Genomic DNA, 20,918 nt, shown 5'->3' on the forward strand with positions numbered 1-20,918 from the left:
ACTTCAGTAGTTAACTCACGATTAATCACAAATGTTATATCTGTTCTAAATGTTTTCATACACTAGTTGACAAAAGTGGGGAAAAAAATGGTAAACTAATAGAAATAGTTCAAATTAATTTTTGACGTCTATAGCCGTCATTGGCAGTGAATGAGATAATGATGGAACTTAGCTATATTCTAAAGCTAATTGCTGCAAAACGGAAACGGATAGAAATGCACTTTTTTTTCTGGTGAGAGAAGAGACCAATCTTTCTTTTGGTAGCTTCCATGTTTTTATAGCAATAGAACACAATATTCTGTGGGCCTTTCAAAATGAGTCGAAATCCTGTAAAATAGCCGGGAATGAAGGGGCGTGGCTTGAGTGAAAATGGCTGGGAGTGAATGAGTTAAGGGCAACTGGACTCATTAAAATTCAGTCTAGTTGCCTTCAATTCAACTTTCTGGGACAGGAAACCATTCAGGTCCTAGTAGTCTCCAACAACTTAAATTGCCTTCAATTCAGCATTTGTTGAAAGGAAAGTTGCTATTTGTTAGTTTATTTCTTTGTTTGCAGGTGGATGCAAGCAACATCTACGGCAATACGCTGGCACGGCAGTTGCAACTTCGTCTTCACAAGGACGGAAAGCTGAAATATCAGGTAAACCAGAAAAAGTGTTTCCATTTTGGCAAAAATCTGCCATTAGCTGTTAGCCTAGCATCACCACGTAACCTGCGCGGCTAGCTTGTCAAACGAGAATTTTGTGGGAGCGGTTAGACCAGTAGTTTCAAAACTTTTACAGATCAAGACCAAAATGTTTAAAAGTCTACCCCGGTAACCAATTTAGGAAATATATCATATATTTAGTTTCAATTTTTTTATGCTATTATAGCTAGCTTGGCTCACAGTTGGCAGAGAAATCCCTACTCGGTGTCTAGGTGAATTTATGGTTGAATGAAATTTGTGCTCTTGTATTTGATGTGTCGGCAGCTAGTGAACGGTGAGGTGTACCCCCCGACGGTGTCCGAGGCCCCCGTTCACATGGTGTACCCAGCAGGCTTCTCCTCAGAGCAGAGATTAGCGATCGGTCATGAGCTCTTCGGAATGCTGCCGGGCCTGACCTTGTACGCCACCTTGTGGTTGAGGGAGCACAACCGAGTGTGCGACGTCCTTAAGTCGGCGCATCCCAGCTGGGATGACGAGCAGCTCTTCCAAACCGCCAGGCTTATTGTCATCGGTACCGAGGACCAGTTTCCACCAGGTTTTTATGAATTAATTTTTTCATAATGCATCTCTTCTTCTTCTTCACCTCTACAGGTGAGATCATCAAGATTATCACGGAAGAGTACGTGCAGCACCTGAGCGGCTACCTCTTCAAACTCAAGTTTGATCCCTCCCTGCTCTTCGGCCATCGTTTCCAGTACAGCAACCGTATCGCCCTGGAGTTCTGCCACCTGTACCACTGGCACCCGCTGATGCCGGACAGCTTCCACGTGGACGGCGACGACATTCCGCACTCGGACTTCTCCTTTAACACCTCGCTTCTTTTGCACTACGGCGTGGAGAAGCTGGTGGACGCTTTTTCGCGGCAGCCAGCGGGACAGGTAGGAGAATACGAATGATCAACTCCTACCAGGTACGAGTTCCCCCGTCATAACATGTCCTGTTGATGGTTTTTTTTTTTCAGGTATGTGGAGGTCGAAATTCTCACAAAGCGGTACTCGGAGTGACCGAAATGGTGATCCGAGAATCCAGAGAGACGCGTATGCAGCCCTTCAACGAATATAGGAAGAAGTTCAAGTTGAGGCCCTACACCTCATTCAGAGAATTTACAGGTACACGATATGACAAGTACAAAGAGTGATGTTAGCTGTTTGTAGCTAACTTAAGCTAACTGTCAACAGCCTGATATTGTTATCGTTTATTGTCGGACAAGTAGGTGGAGTCACGCCAGCTGTTTCTTTGACAATGCTATTTATGACACAATAAATGAAAGGTTCGTCCAAGCTATTTCTTGTCTTTATGCTAAGCTAAGATGGGTGTTTCTATTATTTAACGCTACTCTCTGTAACAATTTGGCCCAAAATATCATTACAATCGCCTTATTATTTGACCATTTATGACGGAAACATCTTCTAATTAGTAGATTAACACCTTAGCTGTTCACAATGGGTATTCCTGCAAGCCTCTTGCTAATAGTTTTCAGACTGGATTCGTTTTTGAATTTCCCACCTTCTGTCTGCGGATGTGACATCATGTGCGCACGTTGTGTATGTGAAGAAGGGTGCAGTTTCATTTTGCGGCCACAGGTGGCAGTAGCGAATCGAAATGGAATTTTCTCCATTCGGTGACTTGAAGATAAGATACGCTAACTGTCTGTAGCCAGACTTATATAATGATGTAATCTACGGTATGAAATGAAGGAAGAGTCTGTCTGTTTCTAGTCTTTACTAATAAGTAAGATGACCAGTTATTCACAGATTTTGTTGGCAGTAGTGTATTGTTGGATGCTATGCTAAAGATAAAATGCTACCTGTCAATGATGTTATTTAAAATCTCTGGTTACAATCAGACCAGCAGTGTGTCTGTGATTTCATTTTACATTGATAAGTCTTTGCTATTGTCGCATATTTCGCGACCTCCCAACTCTCGTCCGCGACTATAAATAGTATCAATTGTCTATCAAACTGTTATCATCACACCTCTGCAGATGAGCTAATACCCCTTCCCCACGCTCAAACAAAGAAAGCACCACTGCCCCCTACTGTAGTGGATGTAAAATTACACTTTATTCAAGAGTGTGAAATGTATCCGGCTCAAGAATATTTCTACTTTTCCCAAATAGATGACGAGGACATTGCGGCCGGTTTGCTGGAGTACTACGAGCACATCGACGCCCTGGAATTCTACCCGGGCATCCTCCTGGAGAAGCCGCGTCCGGGCTCCATCTTTGGAGAGAGCATGGTAGAGATGGGCGCCCCCTTCTCCCTGAAGGGCTTGCTGGGCAACCCCCTGTGCTCACCCGAATACTGGAAGCCGAGCACCTTCGGAGGGGAGGTGGGCTTCGACCTGGTCAAAACGTCCACGCTGGAGAAATTGGTGTGCCTCAACAGCAAGTGGTGTCCCTACGTCGGCTTCCAAGTTCCTCTCCAAAAGGGGGAGGAGGTCAAGATCAAGAGAGCTGAGGAGCTTTAACTCATCTAAGTAGGAGACAAGATCGCTTAACTCTTTGACTGCCAGACGTTTTCAGAAAAGGGATGCCGTGGGTGCCAGCCGATTTAAGCATTTTTGACTGATCTTTCAAGGTCCACAGAAAATTATGTTTGGACTATGGAAACACACATACTACCAAATGAAAGATTGGACTCTCATCTTTCATCAGAAAAAAAAGTTTGTTTCTACCTTATTCCGTTTTTCAGTAATCAACAATAGAAAATGGTTAGTTTCACCTCTGTTTTGAAACAAACGTCTTTTAACGTCTTTGGCACTCCTCCATAGGATTTTACTAAACGTTATTTAACGTTTTTGGCAGTCAAAGAGTTAAAGAGAGACACAAAAATCGGCTTGGTAGGTTTTTCACATTTTACTTAGCAACATGAAATTTAGTATGCAAGTCTTGTCATGCGGAGATCCAGAAAAAAATTCTCGTCTGGAAAAAGACGGAGGGAGTCAGCCATTTTGGTGTCACCTCCCGGAATTTTTTTCTCTCCAAAATGTAACGCCAAAAAAACAGTTGCACTCAGTAGCATGAAATGTAAATAAATTAGGACGGCGGCCATTTTGTTTTGTTCTTGCAAAGAAGTTTACTTAAATCAAAATTCAACCCCCGTGGCTAGTTTCACTTAGCAACTTGATATGAAGAAGGCGTGTCTATCATAAGGAGCGCCACAAAAGAAGTCTCATGATATTTCATCTTTATTTCTGTCTTGTCCAAATACAAATGATCCTGGAATAAATGCAAAGCAGAGCAAATATTGCATTTTATGTCCTTTTCAGCATGCCTCCAAATCTGCACTCACCGTCCAAAAATAACACAACATAATGAACATTACATGTTACACAAGCGTGGTTGTGGCCCCTCGTCGCCGCCCTTTTGGTCTTTTTAAAAAGATATTAACAGTCAGTCCGCTTTGTACGTGACACTAAACTGAAACAAACGGTGATGCCAACTGGCATAAAAATTTGCGATATTCAAAAAGTCCTTGGCTGGATTACGAAACATTCAAAAACACATTTCAAACTTCATTGACATCAACTGCTAACTCAAAGAAATCAATATTAACATCACGTAATATACATTAATTGCAACAATGTAATGTCGTGAAAATGTAACAAATCATATGGTAAAAATCTTTACAAAGAAATGCGTTGTTTTGTGGGTTATTCATTTGACGCAACTTTTGGGGTTTTTAAATTAATTAACTCATTCACTGCCATTGACGGCTATTGACGTCAAAAATTCATTTGAACTATTTCTATTAGTTTAAAAAAATTCCACAAAAAATATATTGTACATTTAGAATTTATATAAAATTTATGATTAATTGTGGGTTAACTATTGAAGTCATGCGATTAATTACAATAAAAAATTTGCGTCAGGCGATTAAAATCTTAATTAATTGCATGACTACGAGTTAACTCATGATTAATCACAAATGTTATATCTGTTCTAAATGTACAATAAAAAAATCTAGGTTTTCATACTCTTGTTAACAAAAGTGGGAAAAAAATGTTAAACTAATAGAAATAGTTCAAATGAATTTTTGACATTTATAACCGTCAATGGCAGTGAATGAGTTAATTAAAGTCTGGCCAAATTGACCCATAATTGGGTTATTTTTTTATCTATCTGTTTTTAGAGTGTTGGTGGAGCCGTAAATGGATCCAAAATGTTTTAATTTAAATAATCGATTATGATTGGATGAGGGCATCCTTGGAAAAATGTCTACCCTCCGGCTTATTAACTTTGACTGCCCGGCGTTTTCAGAAAAGGGATGCCGCGGGTGCCAGCCGATTTAAGCATTTTGACTGATCTTTCAAGGTCCACAGAAAATTATGTGTTTGGACGATGGAAACACACATACTACCAAATGAAAGATTGAACTCTCATCTTTCATCAGAAAAAAAAGTTTGTTTCTACCTTATTCCGTTTTTCAGTAATCAACAATAGAAAATGGTTAGTTTCACCTCTGTTTTGAAACAAACGTCTTTTAACGTCTTTGGCACTCCTCCATAGGATTTTACTAAACGTTATTTAACGTTTTTGGCAGTCAAAGAGTTAAGAATTCATTTGTTCTGCTGGAGTCTGGCCTTGTCGTCCTCCTTCTTGTTCTCCAACGTAGAAGTGGCAACGCTCGTGCCCGCCGCCGCCGCCGCCACGGCGGCGCCCCCTGCTGGGTAAAAACGAACGTCCACCGCCACGGTGGCGTGTCCCACCGAGACGTGGTGCGAGATCATCAGTGGGGTGCCCCCGTGCGACACGCTGAGGCTGTGGCGGACGGGGGCCGCCAGAGCCTCGGCCCCCCGCAGGGTGAGCGAGGACCGCAGGCCGGTATCGGGCGGGGAAGGCGAGGGTGAGGGTAAGGAGGACGGGGGAGGCAGGGTGTCCTGGCACAGGCTCCGGTTGTCTGCCGCCATGTTGGGCCACGCCTCTTCTGTCAACTGCAAGCTGGGAGAATGCGGAGTACTGGGAGGGGCGTGGCCCTTCTCCTCATCCTCAATCTCTTCCTCACTGTGATCAATCTAGGATAGGGAAGCAAAGTCTATTGTAGGTATGATTGCCTTCAAGGTATATAAAAAAAACAACCTTAGTGGTTTTACCGGTACTCAAGTACTTTTTCCACCTACCTTGGTATCCACGACAGGCTCGGGGTAGGTCTCCACGGTGACCGAGCGGGGGTCCTCGCATGTGGGCTCCATCTGCACCGAGACCAAACTCGGTCCCGGAGGTCTCGCTCGGGTGTCTGACGTGTTGGCGTTGTGTTCCGTCACCGCCAAGCACTCGTCGTCTTCGAAGGCCCTGCACACGCCGGTCGGAATGTGAGATTATCGCAATGCGTTTTGGGGACCTTTCGGGTCAATATTTTTCCGCGTACCGGTTTTCGTACGGCCGTCCTGCGGAGTGGCGCTCCGCGTGACGCGCGGGGACGCCCAGGTTCCTCTGGGCTGTCGGAGAGAACGGGAAAAGTGTGCAGTAGTCTTTGGGAGGCTGCATTTGAAGGAATTCACAATCCTTCAAATGCTACCTTGTTTTTAGAAAGGTGGTGGTAGAGGGAAAAGAAGGCTGCACCTGAAGGGCGGAATATTAATGTGTCCTCCAGTAAACTAGAAAAAAAAAGGCTGCATTTGAAGGCATTCCTTGGATGGTCAAGTCAGTTACCATAAATAAGAATAGGGCTGAATTTGAAGGCTAGCCATGTAGGACGGTACTGGTGTATCCTTAAAAAACAAATGACAATGGAAGGCTAACATTGAAGGCCTTTCATGTTTTTACGTAGGGAATAGTGGTGTGTTGTCCATTAAAGACAATAATGGTGTGTCCTGCAATGAGAAAAAGAAGCTTGCATTTGAAGGTTTTCCAAATGTGACCATATAGAATAGTAGCTGTGTTACCTTTAAAAGTAAATGTCAAAAGACAGCAACATTTGAAGGCCTGCTCTATGTGACCACGTAGGAAAGTGGTGGTGTGTCCTCGAATAAAATGAAAAAAAGCAGCGTGCATTCGAAGGAAGTCAAAAGGTAGCTGTGTAGGATAGTAGCGCTGTTCCTTAAGAAGTCAATAACACCGCAAAATGAACAAAGAAAGGGAAAATCCGATTTGGCAGGCTGCACCTGGTCTAACGGCTTTAGAGCGCCCCGTTGTTGTCGTCTGTGAGTGCATATTTGTCACTGTAAGAAAGGCAGAAATGCCACAAGTTTTTTTTTTTTTTTTTAATAGTCTGACTTGCCAGTAGAGGTAGCAAATCCAGGTCCAGAAAGTAAAAACCGTCGGGTTTTGCCTCAGGTGCTAGCTAGCTAGCTCCCTAGCTAGCTCCCATGGTGCTTGTTTACCTGCATCAACGGTTAAAGCCAAACTGTGGCAGGGTTTTTACTTTCTGGACCTGGATTTGCCTCCTCTGCTTGCCAGCCAGGATGTGGACCTGGCGGGGCGTTAGGCTGGCCTGACCACTTTAGAGTGCCTCATTGTCACAACGTTGAGAAACTCTGCAACAACCTGGTCGGATACATTCCCGCCACCGAAGGCCTTGAAGCAGATCTATTTTGTCGTTCCTGTCTTAGACAAAGTAGCAAACCCGAACCTGTTTTTCAGATGCGAGCTGTTTGATTGACAGTTAGCAGTTGAGCAAGTAATTTTAGTGCCTTCAGCGGACACGCCCACAGCACCCGAGTGCAGAGACAATGTCTTTTTTTCTTTCTTAGGATTGTGAAGCTTCATTTTATATACTTACCGATTTTTCCTTTTAATAAATTTCGGCAGACTGGCGAACGACACGTCTCGGTGGTGTGTCGGCTTTACAAGACATTTATTTGAACTTGAAGGATCTGCTGCTACTGTCCTTCGTGTCCACAACGGGCAAGAATAAATACTCCCATCAATGAAATTGTTACAACAAATTTTAATGTGCTGATGATGATCAACGGTTCAACAAAGGTTCTCCTCGTTTCACAACTCATCTTTTTTCAACACTTTTTCCTTGCTGACTTTGTTCTTGCCATTAGTGGACTTGCCCTTAGCCGGCTTGACCTTAGCGGTCTTGTTCTTAACAGGTACGATCCTAACGGGCTTGTCCTTAGCGGGTTCTGTCTTTGGCTTCTCCGCTTCCTTCACCCCCACACACGCGTTGGACTTCTCGTAGCAAAGAAGGAGGTCCATTCTGTTCTTTTTGCCGTGCACGAGTTCCGCATAGAAGTCATCGTAGTGGGAGTCGAGGAGTTTGTTGCAGGCGGCCATCAGCTTGACTTTGGGGAAAGTCTTGCTGCCTTGCAGTTGGTTGCACACTTGGTTTTCGATGATGAGGTAGTCGGTTTCGATTCGCCGCTTTCGGACCGAGGGCACTCGCAGGGCTTGCTGGAACTCTTTGGCCACGAGGAGGCAACTGTGGCAGTAGGTCTCGCGGTCCATGCTGACGCTGCCGGCGACGTCGACGTCGACGGCGTGAACGTGCAGGAGGACCTGAAGGCAGCCGCACAGCGTGAGGAGGAGCGCCGTCATGGCGCGAGACTGCAAAGCAAGCATGCTGGCCGATCGCAAGCACTTGTGAATGCGTATGCAGGGAATCGCAAGCTGACATGACAACAGATTCGTCAGGTTTTTCTGGTTACCGCTTAACTGTTCCTTGCATACTTTTCAGTGATGTTAACCCTTACGGACCGTCTATTTTCTAAGCGCACATACTTACCTTCATGGTCAGCTTTACAAAGCCTTCAGATACAGCCTTCTTTGACATTTTTACAGGATAACCTACATTATGTCACTTCTTCCCCTCATAGCAAACCACAGAAGACTTATTTTGTTTTTTTATGGAAACACCACTGCCATCCTTCATGACCACCTTCACAATGCCTTCAGATGCAGCCTTCTTTGACATTTTTACAGGATATCCTACATTATGTCACTTCTTCCCCTCATAGCAATCAACAGAAGACTTATTTTGTTTTTTTATGGAAACACCACTGCCATCCTTCATGACCACCTTCACAATGCCTTCAGATGCAGCCTTCTTTGACATTTTTACAGGATAACCTACATTATGTCAATTCTTCCCCTCATAGCAATCAACAGAAGACTTATTTTGTTTTTTTATGGAAACACCACTGCCATCCTTCATGACCACCTTCACAATGCCTTCAGATGCAGCCTTCTTTGACATTTTTACAGGATAACCTACATTATGTCACTTCTTCCCCTCATAGCAAACCACAGAAGACTTATTTTGTTTTTTTATGGATACACCACTACTATCCTTCATGACCACCTTTACAATGCCTTCAAATGCAGCCTTCTTTTGACATTTTTTACAGGATAGCCTACATTATGCCACTTATTCCCCTTATAACAATCCACAGAAGACTTATTTTGTTTTTTTATGGAAACACCACTGCCATCCTTCATGACCACCTTCACAATGCCTTCAGATGCAGCCTTCTTTGACATTTTTACAGGATATCCTACATTATGTCACTTCTTCCCCTCATAGCAATCAACAGAAGACTTATTTTGTTTTTTTATGGAAACACCACTGCCATCCTTCATGACCACCTTCACAATGCCTTCAGATGCAGCCTTCTTTGACATTTTTACAGGATAACCTACATTATGTCAATTCTTCCCCTCATAGCAATCAACAGAAGACTTATTTTGTTTTTTTTTTATGGAAACACCACTGCCATCCTTCATGACCACCTTCACAATGCCTTCAGATGCAGCCTTCTTTGACATTTTTACAGGATAACCTACATTATGTCACTTCTTCCCCTCATAGCAATCAACAGAAGACTTATTTTGTTTTTTTATGGAAACACCACTGCCATCCTTCATGACCACCTTCACAATGCCTTCAGATGCAGCCTTCTTTGACATTTTTACAGGATAACCTACATTATGTCAATTCTTCCCCTCATAGCAATCAACAGAAGACTTATTTAGTTTTTTTTATGGAAACACCACTGCCATCCTTCATGACCACCTTCACAATGCCTTCAGATGCAGCCTTCTTTGACATTTTTACAGGATAACCTACATTATGTCACTTCTTCCCCTCATAGCAAACCACAGAAGACTTATTTTGTTTTTTTATGGATACACCACTACTATCCTTCATGACCACCTTTACAATGCCTTCAAATGCAGCCTTCTTTGACATTTTTGCTGGATATTTTATACCACTGCTGTCCTTCATTGCAACCCAGGGCTTAGACACTGCCCTTCATAGAGCCTTCTTTTTTATTACAGTATTAGTATTATTATTATTATACACCACTACTATCCTGCAGGAATGCCTTCAAATGCAGCTTTCTTTTGAATTTTTTGCAGGATGCTTTACACCACTACTGCACTTCATAGCCACCATTTGAATGTCTCAGACATGGCACACTTTTGTCATTTTTGTCATTTGTCAAGGACACGCCACTACTGTCCTTCATGACCTCACTTTGAAGGGCTTCAACTGTGCCCTTCTTTAGCCATATTTACATGATACTTTATGCTAATACTGCCCTTCATAATCACCGATTGAAGGCCTTCAAAGTGGGCCTTCTTTCTTGTTTCAAATAAAGGATCACCACTACTATCCTTCATGGCTATCGTAGAAATGCCTTCAAATGCAGCCTTCTTTTAATGTTTTTGCAGGATACTTGACACCACAGCTGTCCTCCATAGCCACCTGTCGCGGGCCTTAAAATATGATCTTTTGTTTGTTTTCTTAAGGATACACTACCATTCTTCATGGTCTCATTGGAACGCCTTCAAATGTGGTCTTTTCTCTCTTTTTTTTCTGGAGTATTTAATGTTGCTATTGTTCTTGGCCACACATAAAAGGCCTTCAAATACGTGTTTTTGTGGTTGTGCTTTTAAAGACACTTCACTACTATCCTTCATGGCCACCATTAGAATGCCTTCAAATACAGCTTCCTTTTGATATTTTTGCAAGATACCTACTAATACTGCCCCTCATAGCCACCAGTCAAAGGCATGCAAATAAGGCCTTGTTTTGCTTTTGTTTTTTAAGGATACACTACTACCATCCTTCATGGCCACCTTTAGAACACCTTCAAATGCAACACACGTGATGTTTTTTTTTTTCAGAATGCTTTAATGCACAAACCTTTTATTCCTACATCAAAATTGTCGCAATTTTTTTCAAAACTCATCTTTTGGTGTCATCGAGGAATGTTGAGCAATGTTCACTACTTCTTCCTTGTTGTCGCTGAGAGAAGCATCAGCGCGCTCATCCACCAATTTGCTTTCGATATCCCCAGAAGTCTCCTGTCCTTCGTCCTCGTCCTCTCCTGCTTCTTCTTCCACACCCTCACACGCCGTAGACTTCTGATAGCAAAGGATGCTGTCCAACAAATACGGTCCGCGACTCATCAAAGCCAAATAGAAGTCCTCGTAGTGGGATTCGAAGAGTTTCACGCAGGCGGAGGCCAGCTCGTCTTGGCGAAATCCCTCGCAGGGAGGCAGCACGCTGCACACCTTCATGTCATGCATGAGTTCGTTGAGAGCCTCCCGACGTTTTCGAGGACGAGCAGCTTGCATTGTTTTCTCGATTTCTTTGGCTGCCAGTAGGCAACTTTGGCAGTAGATCGCGGGGTCGACGTCTACGCCGCCAACAGGCGGGAAGACCAAGCAGCTACACAGCACCAAAAGGACGATCTCCCTTGGGTAAGACTGCAAAGCAACCATGTTGGCGGCCAACTACCAGACCTGAATGCGTTTGCCGGGAAGCAGCAGCTCGCAACGCAACATATTCTTCAGGTTATTCTGGTTTTCCGTGCACACATCGTACCTGAAGTGTTCGCACCAGTGCAGCTATTCAAAGGTCTTTTTAAAATGTGGCCTTCTTTTGTAATGTACTTTTTAAGGGTACACTGACACTATTCTTAATCGTCGCCCATGGAATGCCTTCAAGTGCATCCTTCTTAAGACATTCTTCAAGGATACTTTAAACCAAAACTCCCCTATTAGGCACCCATTGAGAGTCTGAATACAGCCATCTTTCTTTATTTCTTTTTAAGGATGCAATACCACTTTCCTTCATGGCCACCTTTTCAAGACCCTCAAATGTGGCTTTTTTTGTGTGCCATTTTTGCAGGATATTTTTCACAAATGAGGCCCTTCATGAAAATCACTTTGTTTTGTTTGTTTTAAGGATACACAACTACTATACATCATGGCTACCACTTGATTGCCTTCAAATCCAGCCTTCTTTTGACATTTCTGGCAGAAATAGCCACCCAGTGAAGTCCTTTAAACAGAGTCTTCTTTTCTTTTTTTTTAAGGGTCACATCACTACTGTCCTTCATGGTCACACTTGAAAGGTCTTCAAATGCAAACTTTTTTGCTGTTTTTGCAGGATACTTTATGTCACTTCTTCTGTTATAGCCACCCATCAAAGGCCTTCAGATACAGCAATTTTTTGTCATTTATTTTTCAATGGCGCCCTTCATAGCCATACACTGAAGACCTTTAAATATGTCCTACTTTTGTCAGTTATTTTTTTAACCTGCTATTGGCCTCCTTTTGTCATTTATTGAAGGCCATTATTTTGATTCATGCCCACTCTTGGAATGCCTTCAAATGCAGCCTTTGTCCCTTTTTGCTTTTCGTAGTCACCCACTGAATGCCTTCAAATACAGTTTTCCTTTGTTGCGTATTTTTTGGGCCACACTTGGCCTACATTCAAATGCGGCCTTCACTTCTCATTTACTGAAGGACACACTCTCATGAGCGAACCTGGCAACTGCACCTTTTCCCGGGAACCAAAAGGTACCAGAATTGGACCCACCCCATCCACTTACTTTCCTTAACCAACCTTGAAGATAAAGCAATCCAAATTTCTGTAGTTCCCGACCTGTACGTCCGGTGAGCGCCGGCTCGTTCTTCTGTACCACGGAGTAGAAGGCCACGGTGATGAAGATGAAGGCCAGGGACACGCCCACGCCCACCACAATGGGCACGTCGTGTTTCTCCAAGACGGGCAGCCAAGAAGGCGACTCCGGAGTCACCCTGGATCCGGAAAGGCAAACAAGAAGGCAAGCGTCAGTTGGGAAAGTGGCGCAATGCTGCAATGCGTCCAGCAGATGGCGCAAAAAAATGAAAAGCGAAGCAGGCTTGAACTCTCCCTTTTAAATCCTTAACCTTGAAACTCAAGCAGTACTTTGAAATCCTTAAATAGGCTTGAAACCCCAACTCAACCGTAGTTTGAAATTCCCCTTTTCGGGAATCCCGGATTTCAAACCCTACTTTGAAAGCCTAATCCTGCCTATAAACTCGATTTTGACACCATGACTTTTGTTTGAAACCATAACCATAAACTTGGGTTATGTTTTTAAGTTAGGGACTCATGTTTGGGTTAGGGTTTCAAAACACAATTTCAAGCCAGGGATGGGGTTTCAAATGAGGGTTTCAAGGCGGGATTATCGGCACCTTGATCCCATTGATGCTCTGTCGTGTCCACCTACCGAGGGTCATTGCTGGTGGTCGGCGACTGCGACGCATTCCTCTGCTCATCTTCATCTTTAGTCGTTTGATTCTGCCGGCTTCCATTTCGCCCACCGATAGCATCGGGCCCATGGACTTGGGCAGGTTCCGGAGTTGGGGGACGGGTGCGAACGGAAGGGGGCCTTTGGAGAGAGTTTTCGATCTGGACTGGAGAAGATTCGGTCACTCGGATGTTGGGTGGGTGCGTTGATGCTCGCGCGGTGGGACGATTGTCCGTTTGGGGTTCGGGCTGCTGAGGGAGCTCCAGTTGGAAGTTGGGGTACGGGGGTGGCGGCAGCATGGGCGGCTGCACCTGAGTCACCAAAGGCTCTCCCGGAGGGACGCTCGTGGACCGGAGTTGTGGGGGGACGGACGAGGACAGCGAGCCTGAAAGTAGTCAAAGCTCAAATGCTGCAAACTCTTCAATTCAAGTTCAAGCAAACCCAACCATAGCTTTAAACACTAGTTTGAAACTATAACTCTCGATTGAAACCCTAATACAGGCTTAAAACTCGAACAAAGGGTATTAAAAAGGTGTTAACAAATTTTACTCTAGGTTAAAACTTGCTAGACGGAATACCAGCTCGTACCCGCGACGGCGAGCGTGACCGCGCCTTGACTGCGACCTAGCTCGTTGGCGGCGGCGCACACGTATGTTCCTTCATCGTAGCTGCGCGCCGACTCGATGTGGAGCGTGGCGTTCCTCGTGCTGTGAGAAAAATCCCATTCAAACCTGGAAAAACTTTATTCAAACGCCGCATAGTGACGACCGCGTCGACTCACCCCGACGTCATCGTAGCCCCCGTCTGCTTGGAGCGTCCTCTCTTCAGCCAGCTGATGGTCGGCGGGGGCTCGCCCGACGCCTCGCAGTGCAGCGACGCTCGGCCCCCCAAGGACACCGTTAAGGCGGGGGGGCGCAAGGTCACTGAAGGGGCGGCTAGACCAGGAAAGGGTTTCAAGACAGGATCGGGATTTCAAGTCATCGTTTCAAACCTTGGGTTCAAATGAGGGTTTCAAGCCTGGATTGCAGTTTCACATGAAGGTCTCCAGCGTTTATGTTTCAAAGTAGGTTTTTAACTCTTTGACTGCCAGACGTTTTCAGAAAAAGGATGCCGTGGGTGCCAGCCGATTTAAGCATTTTTGACTGATCTTTCAAGGTCCACAGAAAAATATGTGTTTGGACTATGGAAACGCACTTACTACCAAATGAAAGATTGGACTCTCATCTTTCATCAGAAAAAAAAGTTTGTTTCTACCTTATTCCGTTTTTCAGTAATCAACAATAGAAAATGGTTAGTTTCACCTCTGTTAAAAAAAAAAAACGTCTTTTAACGTCTTTGGCACTCCTCCATAGGATTTTACTAAACGTTATTTAACGTTTTTGGCAGTCAAAGAGTTAAACCTCAGTTAGAGATCAAACAGATTCAAGCAAAGGTTAGGGTTTTATGGTAGGATGTCAATCCAGAGTTAAAGTTTCAAATCTCAGATAGAGACTTAATATCATGATTTAAAGATGGAGAGTCAAGACAAGGTTAAGGTTTCAAAATTCAGCTTGTGACTCAAAGACTCAACTCAAGAGTTTCAAGACAGGATTGGGGTTTCAAGTCAGGGTGTCAAGCAAAGGTTAGGGTTTCAAATAAGAGTTTCAAGCCTGGATTAATGTTCAAATTGGGGTTTCAAACCTTCCTTAGAGACTCAAATAAGGGTTTCAAGCCAGGACTAGGGCTTCAAAGAAGGGTTAACGTTTCAAATTAGGGTTTCAAGATTGGTTAGGTTTTCAAGGTATGGTGTAAATCCAGGTTTGGGGTTTCAAACCTCAGTTAGGAACTCAAATCATGGTTTCAAGCAGGATTAGGGTTTCAAACAATGTTTAGTGTTGTAAAACAGGGTTTCAACATGGTTATGGTTTCAAGCCTACAAACCAGGGTTAAGGATTCAAATCCTGGTTTTTAAACCAGGGTTGAGGTTTATAAGGTTTTAATTAAATAATCGATTTTTTTTCTTGTTCTATTTCTTGTCTTCCTAATCCAAAGCAGCAGAAAGTCGGCACCGTGCAAGCGTGTTGAGTACCGAGCACGGTGAGCTTGGCCGGCCTGCTCTTCCTGCTGATGTTGAGCGAAGGGTTGACGGTGCGGCACACGTACGTGCCGCCATCCGCCACGCTCACGTTGACCAGATGAAGCGTTCCCGACGTCTTCTTCTCACGCCCGCCACCGTATTCCCCCTGAAAGGGATGCAGGAAACGCACAAAGACTCAACAGCTTCCTCGTATAAATCAACTTCCTGCTTGTTATGTGGTCAGACATGCAGTACCTGGCTTTGCCTCCCTGTGGTGACAACGTCGCCATCTTTGATCCACAGGATGGCGGCGGGGGACGAGCTTTCGCCAGACACGCAGCGGAAGGAGGCCTCCTCTCCTTCTTTGACCGTCTGATCCCGTGGACCAAAGAACACCTCCTCCAAACCTGACCAAGCACCAAGCATAGGGAACATGTGGACATAAAATAGTGTGTAGTTCACTCGAACCCCCCTTTGTATAGTAGCTAACAAAATCTGAAAATCTACAAGAATTAGTCGCAATCAGCCACAAGGCCAGTAAATGGCGATGTGGCGCCATCAGCAAACAGTAGACTTGAGCAGGCTAAAAAACGCACCAATGTGGCGGTCATGTTGGCAGGGGCGACAGTCCCATCTAAGTTAATGGAAAGCATGGCTGTTAGCTTAGCATCGTCAGAAGCACAAACCTCAAAGGAGCGTGTCATATAGTACTTCCTTATCAACATTAGAGAGAAAGATTTTACAGTAGACTTGAGCAGGCTTAAAAAGCGTACCAATGTGGCTGCCATGTTGGCAGGGGCGACAGTTCCATCTAAGTTAATGGAAAGCATGGCTGTTAGCTTAGGATCGCCAGAAGCACAAAGCTCAAAGGAGCGTGTCATATAGTACTTCCTTATCAACATTAGAGATAAAGATTTGACAGTAGATTACAACAGGCTTAAAAAGCGCACCAATGTGGCGGCCATGTTGGCAGGGGCGACAGTCCCATCTAAGTTAATGGAAAGCATGGCTGTTAGCTTAGCATCGCCAGACGCACAAAGCTCAAAGGAGTGTGTCATATAGTACTTCCTTATCAACATTAGAGAGAAAGATTTGACAGTAGACTTGAGCAGGCTTAAAAAGTGCACCAATGTGGCGGCCATGTTGGTAGGGGCGACAGTTCCATCTAAGTTAATGGAAAGCATGGCTGTTAGCTTAGCATCGTCAGAAGCACAAACCTCAAAGGAGCGTGTCATATAGTACTTCCTTATCAACATTAGAGAGAAAGATTTGACAGTAGACTTGAGCAGGCTTAAAAAGCGCACCAATGTGGCGGCCATGTTGGCAGGGGCGACAGTCCCATCTAAGTTAATGGAAAGCATAGCTGTTAGCTTAGCATCGCCAGACGCACAAAGCTCAAAGGAGCGTGCCATATAGTACTTCCTTATCAACATTAGAGATAAAGATTTGAAAGTAGATTACAGCAGGCTTAAAAAATGCACCAATGTGGCGGCCATGTTGGTAGGGGCGACAGTTCCATCTAAGTTAATGGAAAGCATGGCTGTTAGCTTAGCATCGTCAGAAGCACAAACCTCAAAGGAGCGTGTCATATAGTACTTCCTTATCAACATTAGAGAGAAAGATTTGACAGTAGACTTGAGCAGGCTTAAAAAGCGCACCAATGTGGCGGCCATGTTGGCAGGGGCGACAGTCCCATCTAAGTTAATGGAAAGCATAGCTGTTAGCTTAGCATCGCCAGACGCACAAAGCTCAAAGGAGCGTGCCATATAGTACTTCCTTATCAACATTAGAGATAAAGATTTGAAAGTAGATTACAGCAGGCTTAAAAAATGCACCAATGTGGCGGCCATGTTGGTAGGGGCGACAGTTCCATCTAAGTTAATGGAAAGCATGGCTGTTAGCTTAGCATCGTCAGAAGCACAAACCTCAAAGGAGCGTGTCATATAGTACTTCCTTATCAACATTAGAGAGAAAGATTTGACAGTAGACTTGAGCAGGCTTAAAAAGTGCACCAATGTGGCGGCCAAAGCATGGCTGTTAGCTTAGCATCGCCAGAAGCACAAAGCTCAAAGGAGTGTGTCATATAGTACTTCCTTATCAACATTAGAGAGAAAGATTTGACAGTAGACTTGAGCAGGCTTAAAAAGCGCACCAATGTGGCGGCCATGTTGGCAGGGGCGACAGTCCCATCTAAGTTAATGGAAAGCATGGCTGTTAGCTTAGCACCGCCAGAAGCACAAAGCTCAAAGGAGTGTGTCATATAGTACAGTACTTCCTTGTCAACATTAGAGAGAAAGATTTGACAGTAGACTTGAGCAGGCTTAAAAAGTGCACCAATGTGGCGGCCAAAGCATGGCTGTTAGCTTAGCATCGCCAGAAGCACAAAGCTCAAAGGAGTGTGTCATATAATACTTCCTTATCAACATTAGAGAGAAAGATTTGACAGTAGACTTGAGCAGGCTTAAAAAGCGCACCAATGTGGCGGCCATGTTGGCAGGGGCGACAGTCCCATCTAAGTTAATGGAAAGCATGGCTGTTAGCTTAGCATCGCCAGAAGCACAAAGCTCAAAGAAGCGTGTCATGTGATACAGGCTAACGGAAAATAGCATGGATATTATAATAGTTAATAAACTTAAACAACTACTACCATAACACGCGTGGAGCAGCATCACATACAAACAGCCTACACAAATATTCACAAGCATATAATACTGTATTCTTTCTGTTCTGTGGGAACAACAATGAACCGCATTGAGCGAACTCACCCAGCTGGGACGAGACTGTCAGACTGGTCAGGACGACAAAGCAGAGGCCGGGAATCATCTGTGGAGGGCAGATGCGCATCCTACTGCAGAACTCCACCGTCAGGAAACCACCAGCCAGCTTCAGCCATTATATCCAGGATGAAAATCAGGTACTGTAGTGAGGTCAAAAGTCAATAAGCAACAAACCATATCCACTAATATATAATTTTAAAGGGCTCCATGAACACTTCCTAGATCTGCATTTGGGCTCAAAAATGCATCCATCCATCCTTCTCCATTCGTCCTCTTTGCTGGGTGAATGAGGCCAGCCCCTTTATAGAGTGCACTGTGCCCTCAATGGAAATGACATGAAACGAGGTTGCCGAGCTTTGTACCGGCAACATCAACATCTTCTCTTTCGCCGGCGTCTGATCCTATAGGCTTTCATGGCGCGCTCTCTCGCCGTCTCCATGTAAGGGATGGAGCACACTTTTTTTTTTTTTTGCCTTATGTAATGTCACATTAGCATGACACTGAAGAAAGCACAGTTTTGATCTAGCTCAGGGGAGCTTTGTTTGGAAATGAATGGGTTAGGGTGGAGAGGTGTGAAGCTGGAAGAGATGAATGAGTGGGTGAAGGCATGGGTAAGTTGGTGAATGGGGAGGATGGATGGATGATGAATTCAATGATGGATGGAGGTTGAATGATGGAGGGATGTACAGTTGGGGAAAGGATGGATAGATGGGTGGATGGGTGGTAAAATGGAAAGATGGATGGATGATGGATGGATGGGGAAATGATGGCTAGATTGATGGATGAATGGACAGATGAATGAATGGATGGATAATTGATGGCTGGATGATTGATTCAATGAAGGATGGATGGATGAATGGATGGATTGAATGATGGAGGGATGCACAGTTGGGGAAAGGATGGATGGACGGATGGATAGATGGATGGATGGGTGGTAAAATGGAAAGATGGATGGATGATGGGTGGATGATTGAGCCAATGATGGATGGATGGAAGAATAGAAAGATGGATGGATGATGGGTGGATGATTGAGCCAATGATGGATGGATGGAAGAATAGAAAGATGGATGATGATGATGAATGGGGAAATGATGAATAGATTTTTGATGGATGAATGGACAGATGATGGATGGACGATTGATTCAATGATGGATGGATGGGAACATGATGCATAGAAATAGATTATAGATGGACAGATGAATGAATGGATAATTGATGGATGGATGAATGCATAGACAGATGTATGTATGTATGGGTGGATAAATGATTCAATAATGGATGGATGGATTGAATGATGGAGGGATGGATGGATGAGGAAAGGATGGATGGATGGATGGACGGAGGCATAGATGGATGGGTGGAAGAATGGAAAGATGGATGGATGATGGATGGATGGATGGGGAAATTGATAGATTATTGATGGACGAATGGACATATGAATGAATGGATGGATGAAAGCATAGATGGATGGATGGATGGATGATTGATTCAATCATGGATGGGTGGAGGGATGGATGATGGATTAATGGATGGACGTACGGACGGATAGATGGATGGATGGGTGGTAGAATGGAAAGATGGATAGATGATAGGCCGGATGGGGAAATGATTGTAGATGGACAACTGGACAGATGAATGGATGGATTATTGATGGGTGGATGAATGCATATATGGATGGATGGGTGGATGGATGGATGATTGATTCAATAATGGAGGGGTGGATGGATTGAATGATGGAGGGATGGACGGATGGATCTAGTATGTAAGGATTGCTGCTTGAGTGAGTAAATGTCTGCACGATTGGGTGAAAGCATTAGTAAGTCAACAAACGGATGAGTGAGTGAACCATCAATACAATAAGTGGAAAGCTGAACAGACGATTCGATGAATGTGAGGGCGAATGCAATCTCACAGGGCAAGTGCACAACATTGTGGGGCCTCACACAAAGCAAGACAAGACTGCATTGTTGGTCTTGAGTCATCTGGCCTGGTGGCTGCTAGCTTAACGCTAAGTGCGCGTGGGTGTCCATTTGTATGACTCACAACACATCATTTACACTTGTTAGCATGTCAATAACATCTCTACTTGCTAATTGGAAATCCTCCACCTGCACACTTAACTCTTTTGACTGCAGCATCTCCCATTCTTAAGATCCATCATGGTAATAATACACACGATACACAACATGCACACACATTAATAGTGGAATACGTACCAAATAGTGAAGTCTTTGCCTGCGTGGTCTTTGTGGACCCGCGGTGTCGACCTTCTGTGTACGGACCCACTGTCCTCTTGATGCACTCGCTCATTGAGAGGGTCCCGATAAACAGCTGACACACACACACACACACACACATGAGTGTTCTTTCAAGCCAACAGCTGTAATGCTGAAGCGCAAAAAAAGAAGCCCTCCTTTGTAAGCTCTTCTTTTATGCACCTAGACGTGCAAAAAATAAAAAAAGACAGAAACCTAAAATCATAAAATTGTTCTCGGAGTGTTGACAAATAACATGAATACATACCTGTTGACCCGATTCATCTACCTTCTTATACACCCATCTACCTAAACATCCATCTGTTAAATACTAACCAACTAACCTGCAGTACCTACCCATCTAACTAACCTACCTATGCCAAGCTACCCATCTACTTAATTACCTACCCTCAGACTGCGATCGATAATGGCGCTCATTAGTTGAAGTGCACTTTGCACAAAAAGTAGGTTAACGATCATGGAGGCTTAATGAGGGTTAATGGCCCTGATATTGGCACCTAGCACCAGGGACGCACATTTATTTGATTCAATTAGACTCATCTCTGTTTGTGTCTTCATAAGCGTTGTCACTTTTATAGCCAGCATAAGATGCTAAAGGTATATATAAATATTTTTGGGGGGAAGAAG

The 20,918-nt window shown here is 44.2% G+C and overlaps 2 protein-coding genes across 6 annotated transcripts in view; one reads left to right on the top strand and one right to left on the bottom strand.

Moving 5' to 3' along the window:
* The window catches only part of ptgs1 (prostaglandin-endoperoxide synthase 1), a 20,278-nt gene extending 16,320 nt beyond the window's left edge, over window positions 1-3,958 (top strand). For all 5 annotated transcript variants that reach the window (XM_077560205.1, XM_077560206.1, XM_077560207.1 and 2 more), the window contains 5 exons: window positions 556-639; window positions 970-1,216; window positions 1,297-1,583; window positions 1,667-1,814; window positions 2,825-3,958. In XM_077560205.1, the coding sequence (XP_077416331.1) occupies window positions 556-639; window positions 970-1,216; window positions 1,297-1,583; window positions 1,667-1,814; window positions 2,825-3,174 (1,116 nt within the window). In that variant the 3' untranslated portion in view covers window positions 3,175-3,958. The remainder of the gene's footprint in view (window positions 1-555; window positions 640-969; window positions 1,217-1,296; window positions 1,584-1,666; window positions 1,815-2,824) is intronic.
* LOC144048347 (uncharacterized) lies at window positions 3,939-20,620 on the bottom strand. Its single transcript, XM_077560211.1, has 12 exons — window positions 20,539-20,620; window positions 20,232-20,346; window positions 18,004-18,155; window positions 15,494-15,645; window positions 15,251-15,404; window positions 13,964-14,117; window positions 13,771-13,889; window positions 13,162-13,567; window positions 12,552-12,706; window positions 6,075-6,144; window positions 5,827-5,998; window positions 3,939-5,721 (listed from the first exon to the last, which is right to left on the bottom strand). The coding sequence occupies exons 3-12, from the start codon at window positions 18,080-18,082 to the stop codon at window positions 5,266-5,268; spliced, it is 1,917 nt and encodes a 638-aa protein (XP_077416337.1). The 5' UTR covers window positions 18,083-18,155; window positions 20,232-20,346; window positions 20,539-20,620; the 3' UTR covers window positions 3,939-5,265.
* Between the last annotated feature and the right edge of the window lie 298 nt (window positions 20,621-20,918).

This window comes from Vanacampus margaritifer, chromosome 3 (assembly GCF_051991255.1).
Source record: "Vanacampus margaritifer isolate UIUO_Vmar chromosome 3, RoL_Vmar_1.0, whole genome shotgun sequence".
Lineage (NCBI taxonomy): Eukaryota > Metazoa > Chordata > Actinopteri > Syngnathiformes > Syngnathidae > Vanacampus > Vanacampus margaritifer.

Bases quoted from the DNA above. Each gene is read 5' to 3' on its own strand.
- LOC144048347 (XM_077560211.1), bottom strand. From the start codon at position 18,082: ATGCGCATCTGCCCTCCACAGATGATTCCCGGCCTCTGCTTTGTCGTC. The intron at 15,405-15,493 runs GTACTGCATGTC...CATCCCTTTCAG, and splicing joins CCACAGGGAGGCAAAGCCAG to GGGGAATACGGTGGCGGGCG. The intron at 13,568-13,770 runs GTACGAGCTGGT...GACTACTTTCAG, and splicing joins GGTCACGCTCGCCGTCGCGG to GCTCGCTGTCCTCGTCCGTC.